Genomic DNA, 17,879 nt, shown 5'->3' with positions numbered 1-17,879 from the left:
GCCATTACTGGTCATCCCATGTCAGCGAGGCAGTACTGTCCCACCTACCATGCTGTGTCTTGTTCCGCTGTCCCTGAAGTGTTGACGGATGAGAATGCAGCATTCGCCTTGTTTGCCAGATTTATCGTATGCTCTGTGTTCAGTCTCCATACTCAATGCCTTCACATAATGTCGAAATGTCCCTCTGATCCACTGTCCCAAACCACAGCTGCCAGCAAACACAACCAGGCCCTGCAAAGCCATATGCCTTGGCAGCCCAACAAACTTCTGCCCTTGAGCCTGCTACAAAAAACCAAGTCTCACAATGCACCACAGGAACGTGTCCTCCTGGGAGCAGTTCTGCACTCCCATGGCGGAGGGTGGATTTGCTCCTACCAACTGCCACAAGACTGTTAGGCACAGCATGACCACTGGGAGCTGCTGACTGCAGCCTGTTAGGCACGGCAGCATGCGTGGTGCCAAGGCAATTTACTTTTCTCAAGCTTGGCACCCACATGTGCAGATGTGTGGATACTTGCCAACATCTACCTGGCTTGTAAGGTCAATTATTTTTTGTATATTGAGTTGTGGGGGTCAGGCAGCCTTTCTCACATCTTCTGGCAGATAATGCCTGCATATCAATTTGGGCATTGGCCTACCCACAAGAGATGTTCCAGTGTAAACTGAATATGGTATTGGAAGGACCTTAGTGTCCAGGAACTTTGGCTGGTGACATTCTTCATTTTATATCCCAGAAAAGGTAATGAAGAACCAGAATACAATCTTCAGTGGCTTCTGCTGTCTAATGTTTGCAAATGGGCATGTACAAATGGAGATTTCCTAGCATTAATTTCTAGACATAGGCCTATTTCCTCATGGATGCCAAAATACACATGTTCAACAAGATTGGACAAAAACTCCTAATAAAACCAGTGCTTTGCCAAGTTTATAATAAAGCCGTTTTTAGTAATAATATGGCAACAAAGAGGAAGAGTTAAAATATCTGGTTTTACTATTCAACAACTCATAATCATCTTTTCCCCTTTGACTATAGCTTATACAAGAGTATTTTGGCTTAGTTTCAGCTCAGAGATTTAGAAGTGACTGAAGTAAAGAGCTGAGAATGAAAAAATTCTTGCAGCATTTCTCAAAAATATTAGAACTCAAATATATGTGAGAGTCAATTCTTAACAGCAATGAGCAATATCAGAGCCACAGATAGTCCCTTATGTTTCACAGCTGAAACATGTTTTTGCCCATTAGAACTGGCAGCAGCAGCAGGCAGCACCTACACTGCATCCTGCTCCGTTTCTGACAGAAATGCACAAAATCTGCCACAGATGAGACTCCTCACAACTTCTACATGCACACTGCACCTATTACCTGCCCAGCCCAGTATGGCCTGACCAAGTCAGGTTTGCTGTGCACTAGCAGGCTCCCTGCTACAGCAGTGTTTGTATCTGCAAACACAGCATCCCCAGCACCAGATCTCTTTGTCCCTAGCTGGCCTGTACCTTTGTCTTCAGGATCCCTGCATTTGGCACTGGTGAGGTTGCACCTTGAGTCCTGTATTCATTGAGGTGCTGGAGCAAGTAAAGAGAAGGGCAACAAAGCTGGTGAAGGGTCTGGAGCACAAGTCTGATGAGGAGCAGCGGAGGGAGCTGGGGTTGTTTAGCCTGGAGAAAAGGAGGCTAGGGGAGACCCTATCACTCTCTACAAGTACCTGAAAGGAGGTTGTAGCCAGGTGGGAGTCAGTTTCTTCTGCCAGGTAACAAATGACACGACAAGAAGAAATGGCCTCAAGTTGTGCCAGAGGAGGTTCAGATTGGACATCAGTAAAGATGTCTTCATGGAAAGGGTTATCAAGCATTGGAACTGACTTCCCAGGGAAGCGGTTGAATCACCATCCCTGGAGGTATTTAAAAAAGCTGAAGATGTGTCACTTCGGGACATGCTTTAGTGTTGACTTCAGCAGTGCTGGACTCAATGATCTTTACTTTTCCAACGTAAATGATTCTATGATTCAATGTCCAGCAGCTGGGTTTGAACCACTGCTGTAACTAAAGTGTCCAAGGCTCAGAAGTAAGTGACAAATTGTGAATTCCTTCTACTCATTCAGTAGCTTTATCCCAGCTTTTGACAAAGCTTAGTAGCTCATGTGCAGTATGGGACAAAGGCAAGAATCCTGTCTGGCCTGAGAAGGAAGGATCAGGAACCAGTACCCTTGAATCTGGAGGGCTGGGCAATGTCACACAAGGTCATTAAGTGTGACTGTCATTTTTGCTGCCAGCATCTGTGTTATCTAGGACTATTTTAGGACTATCCCTCAGAGCATCCTATCCTCCTGTGACTTTGAACTAAGTAAAATTACAGTTCAAAACCTGAATAATAAACATATTTTCTGTAATTTACATCCTCTTGAATAGGTCTACTGATTTTATGTTAAAATGGTGTGTAAGTAAATTTGATGCTTAAAATTATCACAAGGCAAACTAAGCTGATAAATAATACTGAAATAATATGAATTCTATCTTGATCCTGAGATAGTAATTATCAGCACCCCTTCTACAGGACAAAATTGCAAACATATTCTCCCAGATATGTTGCAAGGAATTTCTGCCTGCTTAAGACAGTTTAGACAACATTAACTTTTTTAAATTAACTTTGTCTTATTTCAGATTGTTGAAGAAACATTTTTCTCTTCATGTTCCTTTGAGGACACATTTGAACAGTAGATATTCAAATTAGGAATAAGAAAAAAATTACCATAATTGTGGTCAAATGCTGGAAGAGGTTGCCCAGAGAAACTGTGGAGTCTGGATCCTTACAACTACTAAAAATCCAACTGTACATGGCCCTGAGCAACCAGACCCTGTTGGACAGGCTCAGAACAAGGGGAATGGACTAGGTGATCTCCAGAAATCTCTTTCACACTAAACCTCTTGTATGGCCTTATGTTACAGAGGTAGCATTTCATGTCTGTCTTACATCTGGAAAGATGCCCAAACCCAGAAAGCAAATACACCTTGGGGATGCAGTGTGGTTAAGTGCTGTATAGTAGCTGCAAATCATGTTCCTCTATTCCTGGCTGCAAACATGAGCTTTGTAAGGCATGTTCCCCCTAAGAGCTATTAGGGTGAGATTACATGCAACACATCTAATGAAGAGCTGGATTCTCATCTATCAACATAACAGGTTTTTCTTGAAATCCTGTGAATGTAGCCTTGGGCAAAACTTTTTAAATTCATGTGGTGTTTTGTTAGCTTTGGCAAACCTGCAGGTACTGATGGTTACCTCCTTGCTTCTATAACCCGACACGCTTTATTTTATTGCCCCACATAGTCAGCCACATTTAAAAAGTGGAAATTAGTAAAGCTAAACCACTGCACATGTGCTTGTAAATGGTCTGCATTTGTGCATGGCTTAGCTGGGTGCTCTGTAATCTAGGTATAGTAATGTGGAGGTCTCCAGGATTATCCTGGCTGCACTGAACTACTTACCTCTGACTAGCAAATATCAGTGGTTGCATCATTTCTCATTATTTCTCATTATTATTTATATTATGAAATACTAATTTTGACACAAGCCCCTACTGCTAGAGCATGCCTAAAGCTATAAGGAGAAGTTATGGATCAAAGCCATTTTGTTTGTCCGGACAGAGACAAGAGGCAAAGTTCCTTATACAGACTTGGAACAGATGAAACCCTGAGAACTGAAAAGAGGAGACAGTGGACAGGGATGGTAAAGTTGTCAGTCATGATGCAGAAAATAAAGTTACACTAAATTAGCATTTTCTTCGGAAAGTAGCAGGAAGATCAAACCAATATATTACAGTAAGGGGAGATACTTTATATCTCCTCATTATCTACTAGAGCTTATTAAGAAATAGTCATGTGATTAGAACAGTCATGAAGAATAGTCATGTCCCCACCATATTAACGGAAACAGCTAGTCTGGAATCCATTTATTAAGGACTTAATTAAAAAACAATCTCAATAATTTTCAACCCAAACAACTGCTTGAACCCTGAAGAAGTTCTATTTAGACTGGAAAAACCCCACCATTTTACATGGGGAACTATGGGCCACATAGTCTGCCCTGAAGAGAAACTGCAGAGATCACACTGTGTAAGTATCACAGCTAATGCCAATCAACAAGGAAAGGGCAGACACCCTCCTGGTATGAAGGCTGTGGAATGGATGTGCCTTCTTCCTAACCCTGCTAGTGTCAGATCATGTCGTATTTTCTACTGGCAAGAACTGAAAGCTTTCCAGTTCTTCACCATGCTGTAATGTCTCTATAGCCTCTTGTGACTGATACATTTTGCTGAGAACCCAGAGAGAAGAGCAGGAGTTACACCAGGAACCCAGAAAGCCACATCTGAAGCCAACTGTATCAAATACACTTGGACAAAATGACAAATTTGGTTGATATACTCAGAAATAATTACCTGATGTACTAGATTCTTTTGAAGGCTTTTCTAAGATATTAAATATTTATTTGTTAGCTTTTTGATACAGAAAATTACAGCATATGAATAACTTTCATGCTGATTCACAAGCTGCTAGATATATGACAACAGCAGCATAGATATTTGATGGAGAAAGGTTATAGGCATATGTTTTAAAATAAAGCTTCTGCTGGAGCAGAATTAAATTAGGATACAATGATATTTTCACGTAAGAAGAAAAACTAAAAAAATTACAGTCAAGTCAAGCAAGACAGGTAATATCTGCAGAAAATATAATGCTGCCCCTGGGCATTCAGCTGTTTGTGGGCTTGTAGCTGTTCATCATGATCCTAAAGCCACAAAAGGAAAATTAGTCGTTATGATATTAGATCACAGTGTATTTTCTTATATGAATGTAAGAGAAATACAAATTTTTGATTAGTAAAAGAAATGAAACTGGAAAATAGTGTTAAAGGAATGTCAACTAGTAAAACGTACAAAAACCTGTTTTCTGAACAAAGGAACAAGGTGCTGTATAAACCTTGCTCTGCATCACACAATGGAAAGCAGGAGTGACTCTACCAAAATCTGAAATACATGGCATGGAACTGCTGGCAGCAGGAGCTGGCTCAGGCTACATGGTTTCTTTAAACACAATGCATTTGCAGCTCGGCAGAGGGTGTGCAGCAATTCCTTGCTCTGCCAGGGACAGGGAGGTGTGTGCCTCCCCAGGCGCTGCTGATGCAGATGATGTCAGTGAGGTGGAATAATTGCTGAGGTACCTGTCTCATTCTATCTCTGCTAATGGAACCACTCAGGTGTTAATGGATCAAGATACTGCATACATGTACCACAAAACAGGCAGCAGCTGCTCAAAAATTCGCACTGAAACTGTAATATCCTGGTAAAAAGGGAGAAAGATTCAACGTGTACCTGCCTGAAAGTCATAATTTAAATGTTTTCAGCCCCATGCATGCAAATACACACTGATGTAGAGACAGTGCACTTCCTGAAAACTAAAAAAAAAAAAAAAAAAAAAAAACTATACCCCCCGTGGTTTTTACTGGGGAGGCCGTAACAACTCATTCTGTCCACCGGTCACTGCTCACCTCGCTCCATCACCCTTGACTGCCAATATCCGGCATTACTTCCTAAAAAAAAAAAAAAAAAAAAAAAAAAAAATCATTTTATCTCCTGGGCTTTTAATGGGATTTTGGGATTTTTAGCTTTGCAGTAAGTGGAGAGTGGAAAATGTCCTTACACAGAGCCTGTATCTGCACTGCATAAAGCAGCTGCATTTCAAAGTATCAAAAATACTCAGTAAGAAAGAAGATTACACAGCAATATACAAACAGTAGCATTAGTCTGCTTGTAATTAATTTTTATTTCTACTATTAATAAATTCAGTAAAAATTAATTCTGCCTTTTTTTTTTCCTTACATGTTCTGCTGTGAGCCACCTTTTTTTTTTTTTAAATCTGTTCTTTAAGTTTTCTCTGGCTAGATTTTTCTATGGTGGTAGCAATGACTCCATACACAAATGAGGTTCATGTACAGGGCACTACCATAGAGGCCACACATGCTTGCAGCACACAATCATTTTAAAGACTTAATTTCTGGATATAATAAAGTAGAAAGGGATAAACTATTGTTACCATTTTCAGTGCAAACAGGACAGAATGTATCTGGGATGACTTACTGCCTGGCTAGCAGTACCTAGTATAACACACTTAAAAAAACCCTTGATTGTATTATTCAGATGAAGAAATCGAACAGAAGACTGGCAAACAGGTTGTTTTTAAAAATGGGTGATAGCTTAAGTAAAATTAGTGAACAGCCTAAGAAAGTTAATAGCAGGTATTTTCTAGCCCATTACCAGCAATTCCTTGGGTCTAAAGTTAAAAATCACCGCATCTGACAAATGTCACGTCTTAAAAGAGGCAACTCCAGCACAACCTCAAGACTACAGAAATTTGGACAGAAGAAACTGCATCACCAGCCAGCAAAACGACAGTCCAGCACATGCTGGGCTTGACTGGCTCCACATCCATGCCAGCACCTGCCCTTCCTGCACAGGCTGCTGTGCTGGTGGCAGAGGTAGGGAGCCTAAGAAAACCAGCATGCTATTTCAAGGATGGAAATACTCATCTGGAGGGCTACAGGCACAGTTCTTTTCTATAACAAGACCTGAACAATCTGCAGAGAGCTCTCCCCAAAACAGAAATGATGCAAGGTGAAAATGCCTTTTGGTCATTATTCTGTTCCACACAAAGAATGGCTTCATTTTAGGCAGTCTAAATGGAATGTTTGATTTCTTCTTCTGCCTCACATATCCCATCTGGGAAGTTGCTCATTAATTTAAGGGAAGCCAAAAGTGAGACTTTCACTACCTCATCCTCTTTATTGCCCCAGGGCACAGCTCTTAGAAACAGAATGGAAACCACCAAAGACCCTTGACTTCCCAAAAGCTATTTTCAGCAAATTGCCAAGAGCTGACAATATGCATACTTTCATGTTTCTTCCCTCCCTGCTCCCTGCTGCCAGGGCTGTGTATGGGTTTGGCTCAGCTCTCTGTCCCAGCTGGCCTGGCCAACTGCTCTGTGCCAAGGGCAGGCCTTCCAGTGCAGCAGGAACTGCACCTTGCTCCAGCTGGGCTGCTCTGCCAGGTCATGCTGCAGGCCCTGCCACCCTCCCTTGCCCCAGGGCCACTCTGCTGTCAAGGACCAATTGAAACAACAAATTTGCAGCATTAGCACTTGCTCCCTTTTGGAGCACAGTTTTGTCTTTCTGTCAACATGGGACACATTGTTGCTTAAAGTCTCACTATGAGGCACAACACTGCATCCCCTTTCCCCTTACAGCAGCTTCATTGCTCTTTTGGTTGCTATGCACCCTCTAAACCCACACAAATATTGTGATAGCCATCACCTTCCAGGTTGTCAGTGACTGGGATCATCTCTCTAGTACTCATACAGAGACATGTTTTATTGTTTGACAGACAGAGCATCACAGGCTATTGAAGAGCCTGGGCTGGAAGGGACCTTAAAGATCATCTAGTTCTACACCCCTTTGCACGGACAGGAACACCTTCCACTAGACCAGATTGCTCAGAGCTCCATCCAGCCTGGCCGTGAACACTTCCAGAGATGGGGAAGTGTTATATTGTTAGGAATACATGGATCTCTAATGAAAACACAGACTTCTGCTAAGCATCATTGTACTAAAGGCACATTAACAGAGAGCTCTGTGTTCACACCAAATACCCCAGCTTTGATTGAAGCAAAATAGTTTTTGGGACCTTAGCTTTAGCGTGTGCTAGTAAAGACGTGCCCAAGCATGTTAGGACCTGACACACAGGATATGTTTCATGGACCTTCTGCATTATCACCTGTGTGATTTTATGAAAGAACTGAGAAGCCACAAAGCACCACCCAGCTCCCTCAGCCACCCGCTAGAATAGCACCTTCAGGTACCCATGTGCAGATTCAATGCTACTACTTTTCCTTAAGAGGAGTGCACATGGAAATACTTCTCCATTATTTATCTGTGCAATCATTCCTACTCTGCATTTCCACCTTCCCTTAATTTTGATATTGTTTAGACACACATTTTTTCCCAACTGAGAAGTGTGACCCATGAACCACATTGACATACTTCTACCTTTTACATTGTGCATACATGTGTAAAAACAAAAGCAGTATTTTCCTTGAAGATGGTAACTGCATTCTATAATATTAAAGTGTACAAAAGCAAGTGCAAAAGGACCCAAGTTTTGTCCAGGACTTGTCTACATGTGAATGTTATTTTGTACTTGCTCTTTAAGCTGAGAGCTCTTCTAAAAAAACTGAACACCATGTATGATAATAAGCATTTGTAATCTGACTTTTACTGAGTAATAAATGCCCAATGCTCAAATATAAATCAAGTAGTTTATTTTGCAGAAACTGATGCCAACATGCAAACTATTACAGTCAAAAGGTTATTAAATTGTAGCTATTAAGTATCACAATCAGTCCTTTGCTACTTTGCCCTGCAGATGTCATGGGAATACTAGTCAAAAGTTCTAGATGGTATCTTGCAATACAGTAAGCATAATCCATCTCCATTATGATCTCTTCCCTGTTCTCTCAAGAGAGCATGAGCACACTAACAAAATCCAAGGTTGGAAGCAGTGGTTTGTGAGATGTGGTACATTCTAACACAATCCTGAAGCAAGAGGTCTTTCCGAAGGCAACTAGAAGAGATCTTAGTTAAACAATTTCTTGAGTTGAATGTAGAATATTGACATGGCATCAGTGCTGGTATTTTCAGCACCATACTGCAACAACACAAACCATCTATCCTGGCCTGTCATGAACGAAAGCAATTTAAGCAGCATAATACAACATCAAAGATACTGGGCTGAATAGTCTGGAGTGCTGCTCAAATGCAGCTGTGACACCCTGGATGCACTCTGACAGTGCAGTCTGGGTGAGAGGCAGATCTGGGCACTCCACCCTGTATCACAGTAAGTGCAGGTACCCTATATCCTGCCTGGCTTTGATGTTTTACCCCACTTGCCATCTTGTAAGTTGCAGTATCTCCATATTGTGCATTGCAAGGGAAAGAAGCACAGTGCACACCAAGAACAGAAGTGACATGAGAGGACTGTAAACAAGGCAAACAAAAGCTTTCTTTCTTCCTTCATTTGCTTCTCTGTAGCCTATAGTCCTATCTAACACACTTCTGTTTGTTACAGAAAGCCATCTTGTTGTACTGGCAATTCTTAAACACAGTGTCTAGTTGTCCAGCTACTCCTAAAGTGCAAGACTTAATCACCAAGGAGAGGACAAGGAAGAGAGAAAAATACTGTTTAATGGGAAAGCACAGTGCCAAATTAAGCCAAGAGCAGAAATACTGCTAACCTATCATTTTGTTTTAATTTTGCCAAAATAAAACACAATACTTTATTTTATACCTTGTTTACAGAAAGGCAAAACACAGTTTTAATTTTCTTTTTTTCTTTAACTGCCAGTTAAGGCATTGCTCTGACATACACCACAGCAGATGGATGGACTGCAGTGGAAACCAAGAACACCCTGTGTGATCTCAGCTGTATATACAAAGGCCTTAAAAACTAGGAGTAGGGTTTTGGCTTAAGGTACTCAGCATCAGTTGAATGGAGACATTTAATGTATCATTCCAGTTCACATCCTAGATATGTTACTGTAACACTCCCACAACAATGATGTGACACATCTACGTTCTTGGGACAGTCCAGTTTTAGGTGGCACTACACAAGTCCAAGAAAACTGAGAAGCTGAAACAATTACAGAATAAGGAAAAGCTTACATAGGAGTCCTTCAATACTTTTCTCCTGATGCCTGAAGGATTCAGGCATCCTGTTCTTTGCAGAGGCACAGTAATACACATTTTAAACACAGAAGCTAGTAAGTTGCCAGTACTATTTTATCTTATTAATTACAACTTTTTCACTTCTTTTAAAAAAAAAAATCTTGTTTGCAGAAACTTCTATCCATTTCAGAACATGTGCCTCTCTCTGAGGACAACAGGCGCTTGATCTGCTCAGGACTGAGTTTCTGTTAAGTGTTAGTTTCAAAACAGTTGAATACTAAAACCGTGACTGCATCCTGAATACCAAAAAACTAGTCACACCTGTCAATTAAAGAGAGTCACATAAAAATCTTGCTTACCTTTCCATAAACAACATGATTTTTTGATTATAAAAACCCAGTAGTATAATCTGGTGTATAATACCCATTTAACACTGTATTTATTACATGTTATCAGAAGGGACATACTTAAATCAAATTCCAAGCACTTCGTTTTTAACTACAGTGAAATCACCTTAACCATTTCTGCTGTACACTCCCCCACCTTATGATCATCAAATATGCCATCATCATTTGGGGATACATAAGATACCAAAGTCAACAACAGCTCATATTTAATAATTAATACTCAGACTCTCTTATGGGATGGGAGAAAACAGAGTTACATTACATGTCATTATGTTCACATAACATTTACTTAGGAATGCAAAATCCAATCCTACTATGATATCACAGGTTGTTGTATTGATCAATCTTTCAAATGACACTAGCTCTAAAAATACTGTAAATGGATCGATATCTAGCAAGGTTAAAGTGAAGACAAGACACTTACTTCTGCAGGTGTTCCAGCTCTGCGGGGAGGTCACAACCTATATAAACTCTGTTCATTAAACTGTATTCTAACAGTGCACAAAAACAGGGATCCTACAAGAGAAGATTAATATGTAACTGTAATCACGGTGCACTGTGAAGTGAATTTTCAAACAAATTAACATGGCACATGAATGTAAGAGATTTAATAGGACCTCTTCCAAAAACAACTCTACAAATGGTGCAAGCATGGTGTAACATGTGAGGAAGGTATCTACAGCTGCTCTAAATTACATGTAATTACATGTTAGGTATGGGTGAATTAAATTTTTACTCAGACCATTTCTGGAATACTGTTTTCCTTCTTGTTCCTGAAGTAAGACTAAATAATAAAACAAATAAAATAGAATAAAATTAGATATTAAGACAAGCTCAACTTATTCCTGTGAAAGGACCATGCATGAGTTCAAAAGGAGTCCTCTTCCCTGGCACTCATTGCATCAATTGGGAACAATCACTTCTGCCACACTCCATTTAAAAAGTGAAGCAATTGCATTTTGTGAAGAATCTGATTGCATGAGTTTATTCGGAACATGCTTACTGGACTTGCAGGCTGCTGGAGAACTTTAGAGGAGGTCAGAGCCTCCATGCTGGAAACAAAAAGGAGCTAGGAGTCTGCATGCACAGAGCACCACTTCCTTTGCGCTTGGAAATCTACTGTATGTGTGCCTGAACTGTCCTTTCGTATGGGAACCCAAGGAGTTCAGATATTCCTAAATGCAGACTGAGGACAATGTACAAATTCCTAGCATATTCTGATGCTCCCTCACATCAGGTTAAACCACAAAATCATTCAACTGCTGTGGCAAATAACACATGCAATTCAAAGATATGAACGCAAAACTTACTTTCACAAGAACGTGAGGGTTTCCCACGACAATCAGCAAAGCTTTTGCTCTAGTAATTGCTACATTAAATCTCTTTGGGTTACAGAGAAAGCCCAAACAGTGTTTTTCATCATCAATTAGGACTTTCTGAGATCGTACCTAAAATTAATTATAGATAGTTTTAGAAATAAAATAGTAAGACCACAACACAGGGTAACTTTAACATATTTCCTTACTCCAACAATCCACTCAGGTGAATGACATTTCACAATGTGTCTTTCAGTACGCCTTCTTCAATAGCCTCATCAGTGTGCTTTGACTTAGCATAGGAAAAACAGCCAAAGCAAGTAGTGTGCTAAAACTATGACTCATTAGATTTTCACCCATATTTCATCTATATTTGAACCTATCTTTGAAAAAAGAAAATTTTCATAACCTAAATAACGAGTTCTTATAAATAAGAGCATAGTACATACTTAGAACTACTTTAAGAGAGATCCAATGGTGGATTGAAAAGCTATGGTACGATGTGGAACACTGAAAGTAAGCTCAGTACCATTGCCCTCAGGAAAAAAACCACAAGTGAGAAAACCCCAGAGTCTTCCTCCAAGCTACAAATGTGAAATACTACTACCATATTTTAAACAGAAAGCAACAGATTTTTAATAATCCAGATTTTAAAGAGCAAGATAACTCTACATGCATGCACTTAATAAGCTCTGCTTTCAAATACTGTGACAGACTGACAAAAATATGGCTTCTAAATTTTCTTTTAGAGGCCTATATCAAAAAGGAGACACAAAGAATTACACATGTAAAAATTCTCAAAAGGACCACAGTAAATTTACATACTGTTGATAAGATGATAACCATATACTCCTGCCCTTGAAACTCTTCTACTGTGCCAACTTTTATGTCTTCCAAATCAATACTTCTGAGAAGAAATCTAATTTTTTCCACCTACAAAAAAAACAAAAAAAACACACAAAAAAAAAAAAAAAAAACAAAAAAAAACCAAAGCAAAACCAAAGGGTTTGAATTTAGTTTTACATTTGAGAGTGGGCTGCTTTAAAACCAAAACCATACCACATATATATGTATGCGCTTCAACATGGCAATGTCGAAAGGAATGACTACACCGAGCTTAACCATCAATCATTAGCAAGATTTTAGAATAAAATAGTAACTTTTCCTACAAGAAAGTGTCACAGTTAATACACAACTTAGAGACTACTCCTTCATCTTCTACCATAAATTGAGCAGAAGGCGAGAGATTTTTAGTAGTCCAGATTTTAAAAAGAATAACTTAGATCCTTAAACTCTCTTTTTCCAGTATGCATCATATCTGAAACCATGCACACCACAGACGTGGCAGGGCAAGCAGCTTCCCTTAGCCCATCAAGAAGACTACAAAGATTCCACCTTTGCTTGCCAGATGCATCATGCAGAGTGAAAGGCAGATGTGAGATATGATCTTAAGTACCCTCCCAAACCAGAAAGAGAACAAGGAGTTTCAGGCACTGCGATCCTGGTACATGTGGGATTGCTGTACTGCCATCTGCTAAAAGCTGTTTAGAGATTTTAACTGAAGTGCTCCAAAAGATTTAAGAAGAAATCATGCCTGACTAAGCTGAAGATTATGGTCAAACACTACTTTCTAATCAGTGCTCCTGCAATACAAAGTGACTTTCTTAATGTGGACCATACTATCACATGCCTTGTATTATAGGCAGATGAAGGACACATTAAATCATGTGAAATCATCATTTAGGGAGTATAAGAAATTCAGTCATATCAATTCTATGAATACATATTTGAAAAAACCAAATGACTGCAAACACAGGCAGGTGCATGCACCTGACCCGTCGGATCGGTACAAGCTTTAATTTGCAAGTGAGGTTTCTTCACAAGGGCTTGGTCTTTTCTACACACCTCCCAGTGTTTCCCCCAAGCCACATGTGCAAGGTTACGAACGCTGAGATGTGAATACCAAAAAGAATTATGTGCACTGTCCAAAACCTTCTCTGCAACAGAAAGGGGATTAAGTTTATTTTTAAAATGAAAGTAAACATCACATATTTAACACACCTCGATACAAATACATTAAAAAATAAAGCACAGCATTTCAAGTTAATGTTCAGCATTCTCTAGAGGTTTCAATAGCAGTACAAACTTCAAGTCTGACTACAGGACAGCTAAGAAGTCACAGTAATTGTTTCCTCTAGTCTCCTCAAGGCCACAACAAGGTGTCATGCCACCTACTTCACAATAATTCCCTTTTGTTCCAGTCTTCAGTGCAGAGAGTGACAGAATCAGACTGCTGTTCCAGCTGTTGGATAATAAATTCTTGACTTGCACTCTTTAGTTCCAGCAACTGAAAAATCTCTTCTATTTCCAAATTGGTCTCCTTAATTGCTTGATTTTTAAAACTAAAAAACCAGTAGAACGTCACTATTGCTGTCTTTCTCTAGGTTCAGATTTCAACGGCAGCACCGTTGATGACTGATAATACATCAATACAATAATCAATTTCACACAACAGTGAAATTCTGACATATGCCCTCCTGCTTGAACAAACCACAGCCACCATATAAATACATGAGATGAAATACAGCAACTTTGAAGCTCTTAGGACATCAGACCTGTTAAACATTATACCTGTTTACGATATGGTGCAATCACTCCAATATCTGTCACTGATACTGCAGAGGCTTCACTTTTAGCCAGTTGGCAGCAGTACTGCATTACTTGAACTGCTTCAGTTGGATTAAACCATGAAGGACTGCAACCTTCACGTGTTTCACTGCCCTGTATTAGGGGAAAGGAAATGACACGATGGAGATCAGGTGCAGAAATGACTATGTATTTATTAATAGATTATTCTTATACCTCCTGAATGCAAAATAAGTGATGGAATGTTATATATAATTTCTTTTCCTCTCTATACACCTTTTCTAATGAACAAGTATCACCTCACACTTTATATATATTTTTTATACATTTATAAATATAATTGATATGACAACATTATTGTAAGTATGCAACAAAGGAGTTACATCTCAACTCAGAGTAACATGTGCTAACAAGCTGGTATCTTGCTTTTGTGCAAGACGGAAGAGCTCAAAACCAAGCTTCTCCAAGCAGCAGGTATTACCACTTCTTATTAACTTCTTGGAAGACTAAAGAAACCTTACTTTCCAAGGTACTATTTTTGCCTCTGCCAAGTTAAACCCTCATGATCCTTCAGTTTTAGAGGCTTGTATCCATCCTAACATAGCAAACTCTCATCAAAACCAATCTAAAGCAGCTGATGGTAACTCCATCCTGGTCATCTGCTATGAATTTAAACCTGTATGAAAATGTCTCCACAATGCACCTCAAGAGGCAGCTGCTCAAGTTCTTAGCAAACATTTGACTTCAGCAGTTGTTTCTAAAACCAAATGGCTAGGAAGTCACATTACTTGTGAGAGACAGTTTAATCTTTTTCATGTCCTTTCTAGAATTTATTCTAAAGAAATCAGCAAACTGCTAGCAAGCCTATACAGTTCACTGTATGAACATTTTACATACCTTTATTCCATGAAAAATTAATGGAAATCCCTTCCTGGGCAATTTCCCCCAATTCAAAAAAGAAGTTACTACTGAAGTATCTGCACAAACTTCTAGCTCCTTATGATAAAACAATTTAGATGGCAAGGCAAGCAATGCAGAATGCGACCTGTAGTTCTTTCTGAGTTTAGTGATCTGCAAAGACAAACCCCAAAATCAGTAACTGAAACAGGTAATTATTCATCAGACTTCTCAGAACACACCTACTACCTTACCATCTGCTAGCATTCAGCATTTCTAAAGCTGCCGAAGAACTGTATTCAAGGCAAAAACTGCAGGTGTGGTGTTCTGTAAGTAAAAAGTACACCAAAGCAGTTTTTTTGAAGGACCATCTCCTTCCCCTCCAAAGGGGAAACCAAGAGAATTGAATGTACATGATAGATGAATTGGTCATTCTCCAGTTTCTTAAAACATTTGATCTACAGACATATCATCTTTTTTTAAGGGACAGATTATTTCCATGGAGTTTCCATGGATGTAACATGTTCTTCTGAGGAAGTACTGACAGGCAAAAAGGGAGCATCAGAACAGCTGATAGAAGCTGGCCTTAAGACATCTGAAACTATTTGTCTTTAAATGAAAGAACAGTCTCAAGGAAGCATTCCAGACAGTAATAACCAGCTCAAAAAAACCCAGTGCTGTAGAAAGGATAATGTAGGATATTCCAGTTGAAACGTATCCTTAAAGCCCTCACACTTCCTGCTCTCTCACTATGCCAAATCTCCTTAAGCACTGCATATGGAACACAACAACCAAAGTTTGTGGTAACAGATTTGAGGAGGGCCAAATACCCTCACTTTCACCTTAAATTTGCCATCAGATTTCCTGCCTTCTCTACTTCCACGGTCATCTAGTCATCCTTTGCTCTCAGTTTAATTCTTCGAAATATGTTACCATGAGAATAGGAAGGCATCTTAGGAAGCTTAAAATCAGCCCTGTTTTTCAGATTCAGACAGTAATTGAAAGCAGCTCAAACATCTGTACATGTTTAAATACTATGCTACCTCTGCCACTTAATGTGGACTTTAGCTACTTGCCCATACAAGAGTCTGGGGAAGCTATCCTTCAAAGGAAGAGATGATCAAGAAATAAGAACAGTTTCTCTTCTTCCCTTTGTGAAACATGATGTTTGCAAAATTTATCATCAAAGAAGAGATTCTGCTTAATTCTTCTACATTAAAAGCAGAAATTTCATTTTTTCATCTTGAAAAAATAAGTTATGATGGTATGGTAAATGCGGACAATGAAGATGAAAGGGAATTTGAAATTATTGTGCACCATATTTGACTTATACTGCTTAAGAATAGAGGACCCCTTCAAGGAAAAGTTTTAACATGCTGGAGGGCTCAGCATCTTTACTGTTCAGACTACATATGCAAACTAATCAAGCTTTTCTAGAAAACTAATGCTCAAGATAGACTTGTCACTAAGCATCAGGGAGCAAAATCATGGTAAGTAACCACAACTTCTCCTTTTTTGACTGAGCTGAAAAGGGCTAATGGAAAGTTTAACTCACCAATAAAGGATTATATGCTCCACAGGAACCAAAAGCATCCTCATCTCTCTGATATAGCTCTCTTGATGACAGTCTTTCTAGCAAGGACATACTTAATCCAAAAGTCTGCGCAAGTTTCGATTTTATTGCTGGCCCTAACTGCTTTGGATCTCCAACGAGAATTATCTGTATACGAAATTTAAAAACATCCATCTTAGATTAAAACAATTGTTATTGAAACTTCATTTTATAATGACATACACATTTCAGAATTCAGAGATCAATCAATATCTGCTTTCCTTCAAACACTTTTTTGCAAAGGACAGAAGTATGTTTTTGTCTTAAATGGAACGCATACTTTTATTTTGATATCTTCCACACACTGACCCAGTCCTACCAACATAGACTTGTTCTAGATGTAAAGAAAGTTGTTTTAGTGTAGAGAATTGATATTATGCATGAAAAATCTCTATTAAAAAACTCATTACCAAAATGGCTGCTTGCCTTCTACATAATTCACAAAATATGAAAATAAAAAACAAGCTTTTTCTCTTTCAGTAAATGATGTTAAGAGAACTACCTGCCCATCAGCTTCTGAAACCAACCCAACTGGAATCAGACTCTCCGGTTCACTTGCTTGGCCTGCCTCATCCACAATCACATGAGTGAAATGTCCAAGCCTGTAATTAAACAACATTAACCTGAAACAGGGCTCTTTTCAGATTACTTCATTCTGCCACCCTGTGGTTGACCTCAGCAATTCTGTTAACATCCTTGACAGGCAAGTATGCCAGGCAACCCCACAGACACAGAACAAAGATGGGTATTTCCAGAAGGAAATATAGAAAAAATAACTCTGTAACTTTAAGTTCTCATCTTTGATTTCACTTACATACTCTGATATACATAACCCTTAATTAAAACATTGTTTGTACCAATAAGCTTCCCTTATTCTCGGTTTCCTTAAGGTATTAAGTTAAAACAATGCACTTGATATAGCAAAGACAATCCCCAAGCTTTGTTTCTGCCAAACAACTCAAGATAGTAAGGCTTCAGAGTGTCCTTTTCCAAAGGTAAAATCCAAGACAGAGACAACCTTGGTTAATAGCACCTGATATGATTGATAGTTGTTTACAGTTAGTAAAGGTGGCTTGGTAAAAGCCAAATACAATATAATTTTTAGTGTGGCAATCATTTTGAGCCAAAATGATTGTCAAGAGCAATACAATTTCCACTGGTGGCAGAGAAGTTATTGTTTCAAAAACCTTAAACACTACTCAAGATAATTCTTAAATTTACCATGAAGAAAGTTCCTGC

The 17,879-nt window shown here is 39.2% G+C and overlaps 1 protein-coding gene across 6 annotated transcripts in view; it reads right to left on the bottom strand.

Moving 5' to 3' along the window:
• Positions 1–2,491: 2,491 nt before the first annotated feature.
• Positions 2,492–17,879, bottom strand: part of MOV10L1 (Mov10 RISC complex RNA helicase like 1) — a 41,544-nt gene continuing 26,156 nt past the window's right edge. For 5 of the 6 annotated variants that reach the window (XM_017746036.1, XM_017746037.1, XM_017746038.1 and 2 more), the window contains 8 exons: positions 17,143–17,242; positions 16,584–16,748; positions 15,029–15,202; positions 14,117–14,266; positions 12,311–12,418; positions 11,480–11,617; positions 10,594–10,685; positions 8,339–10,083 (listed from right to left, as the gene is read on the bottom strand). In XM_017746036.1, coding sequence (XP_017601525.1) covers positions 10,074–10,083; positions 10,594–10,685; positions 11,480–11,617; positions 12,311–12,418; positions 14,117–14,266; positions 15,029–15,202; positions 16,584–16,748; positions 17,143–17,242 — 937 coding nt within the window. In that variant the 3' untranslated portion in view covers positions 8,339–10,073. Of the gene's footprint in view, positions 4,306–8,338; positions 10,084–10,593; positions 10,686–11,479; positions 11,618–12,310; positions 12,419–14,116; positions 14,267–15,028; positions 15,203–16,583; positions 16,749–17,142; positions 17,243–17,879 lie in introns of those variants that run through there. The other variant, XM_008642590.2, reaches the window with a different exon arrangement.

This window comes from Corvus brachyrhynchos, unplaced genomic scaffold, assembly GCF_000691975.1.
Source record: "Corvus brachyrhynchos isolate BGI_N302 unplaced genomic scaffold, ASM69197v1 scaffold239, whole genome shotgun sequence".
Lineage (NCBI taxonomy): Eukaryota > Metazoa > Chordata > Aves > Passeriformes > Corvidae > Corvus > Corvus brachyrhynchos.
Note: the sequence above shows the minus strand (reverse complement) of the source record. Positions and strands in the feature narration are given on the sequence as shown.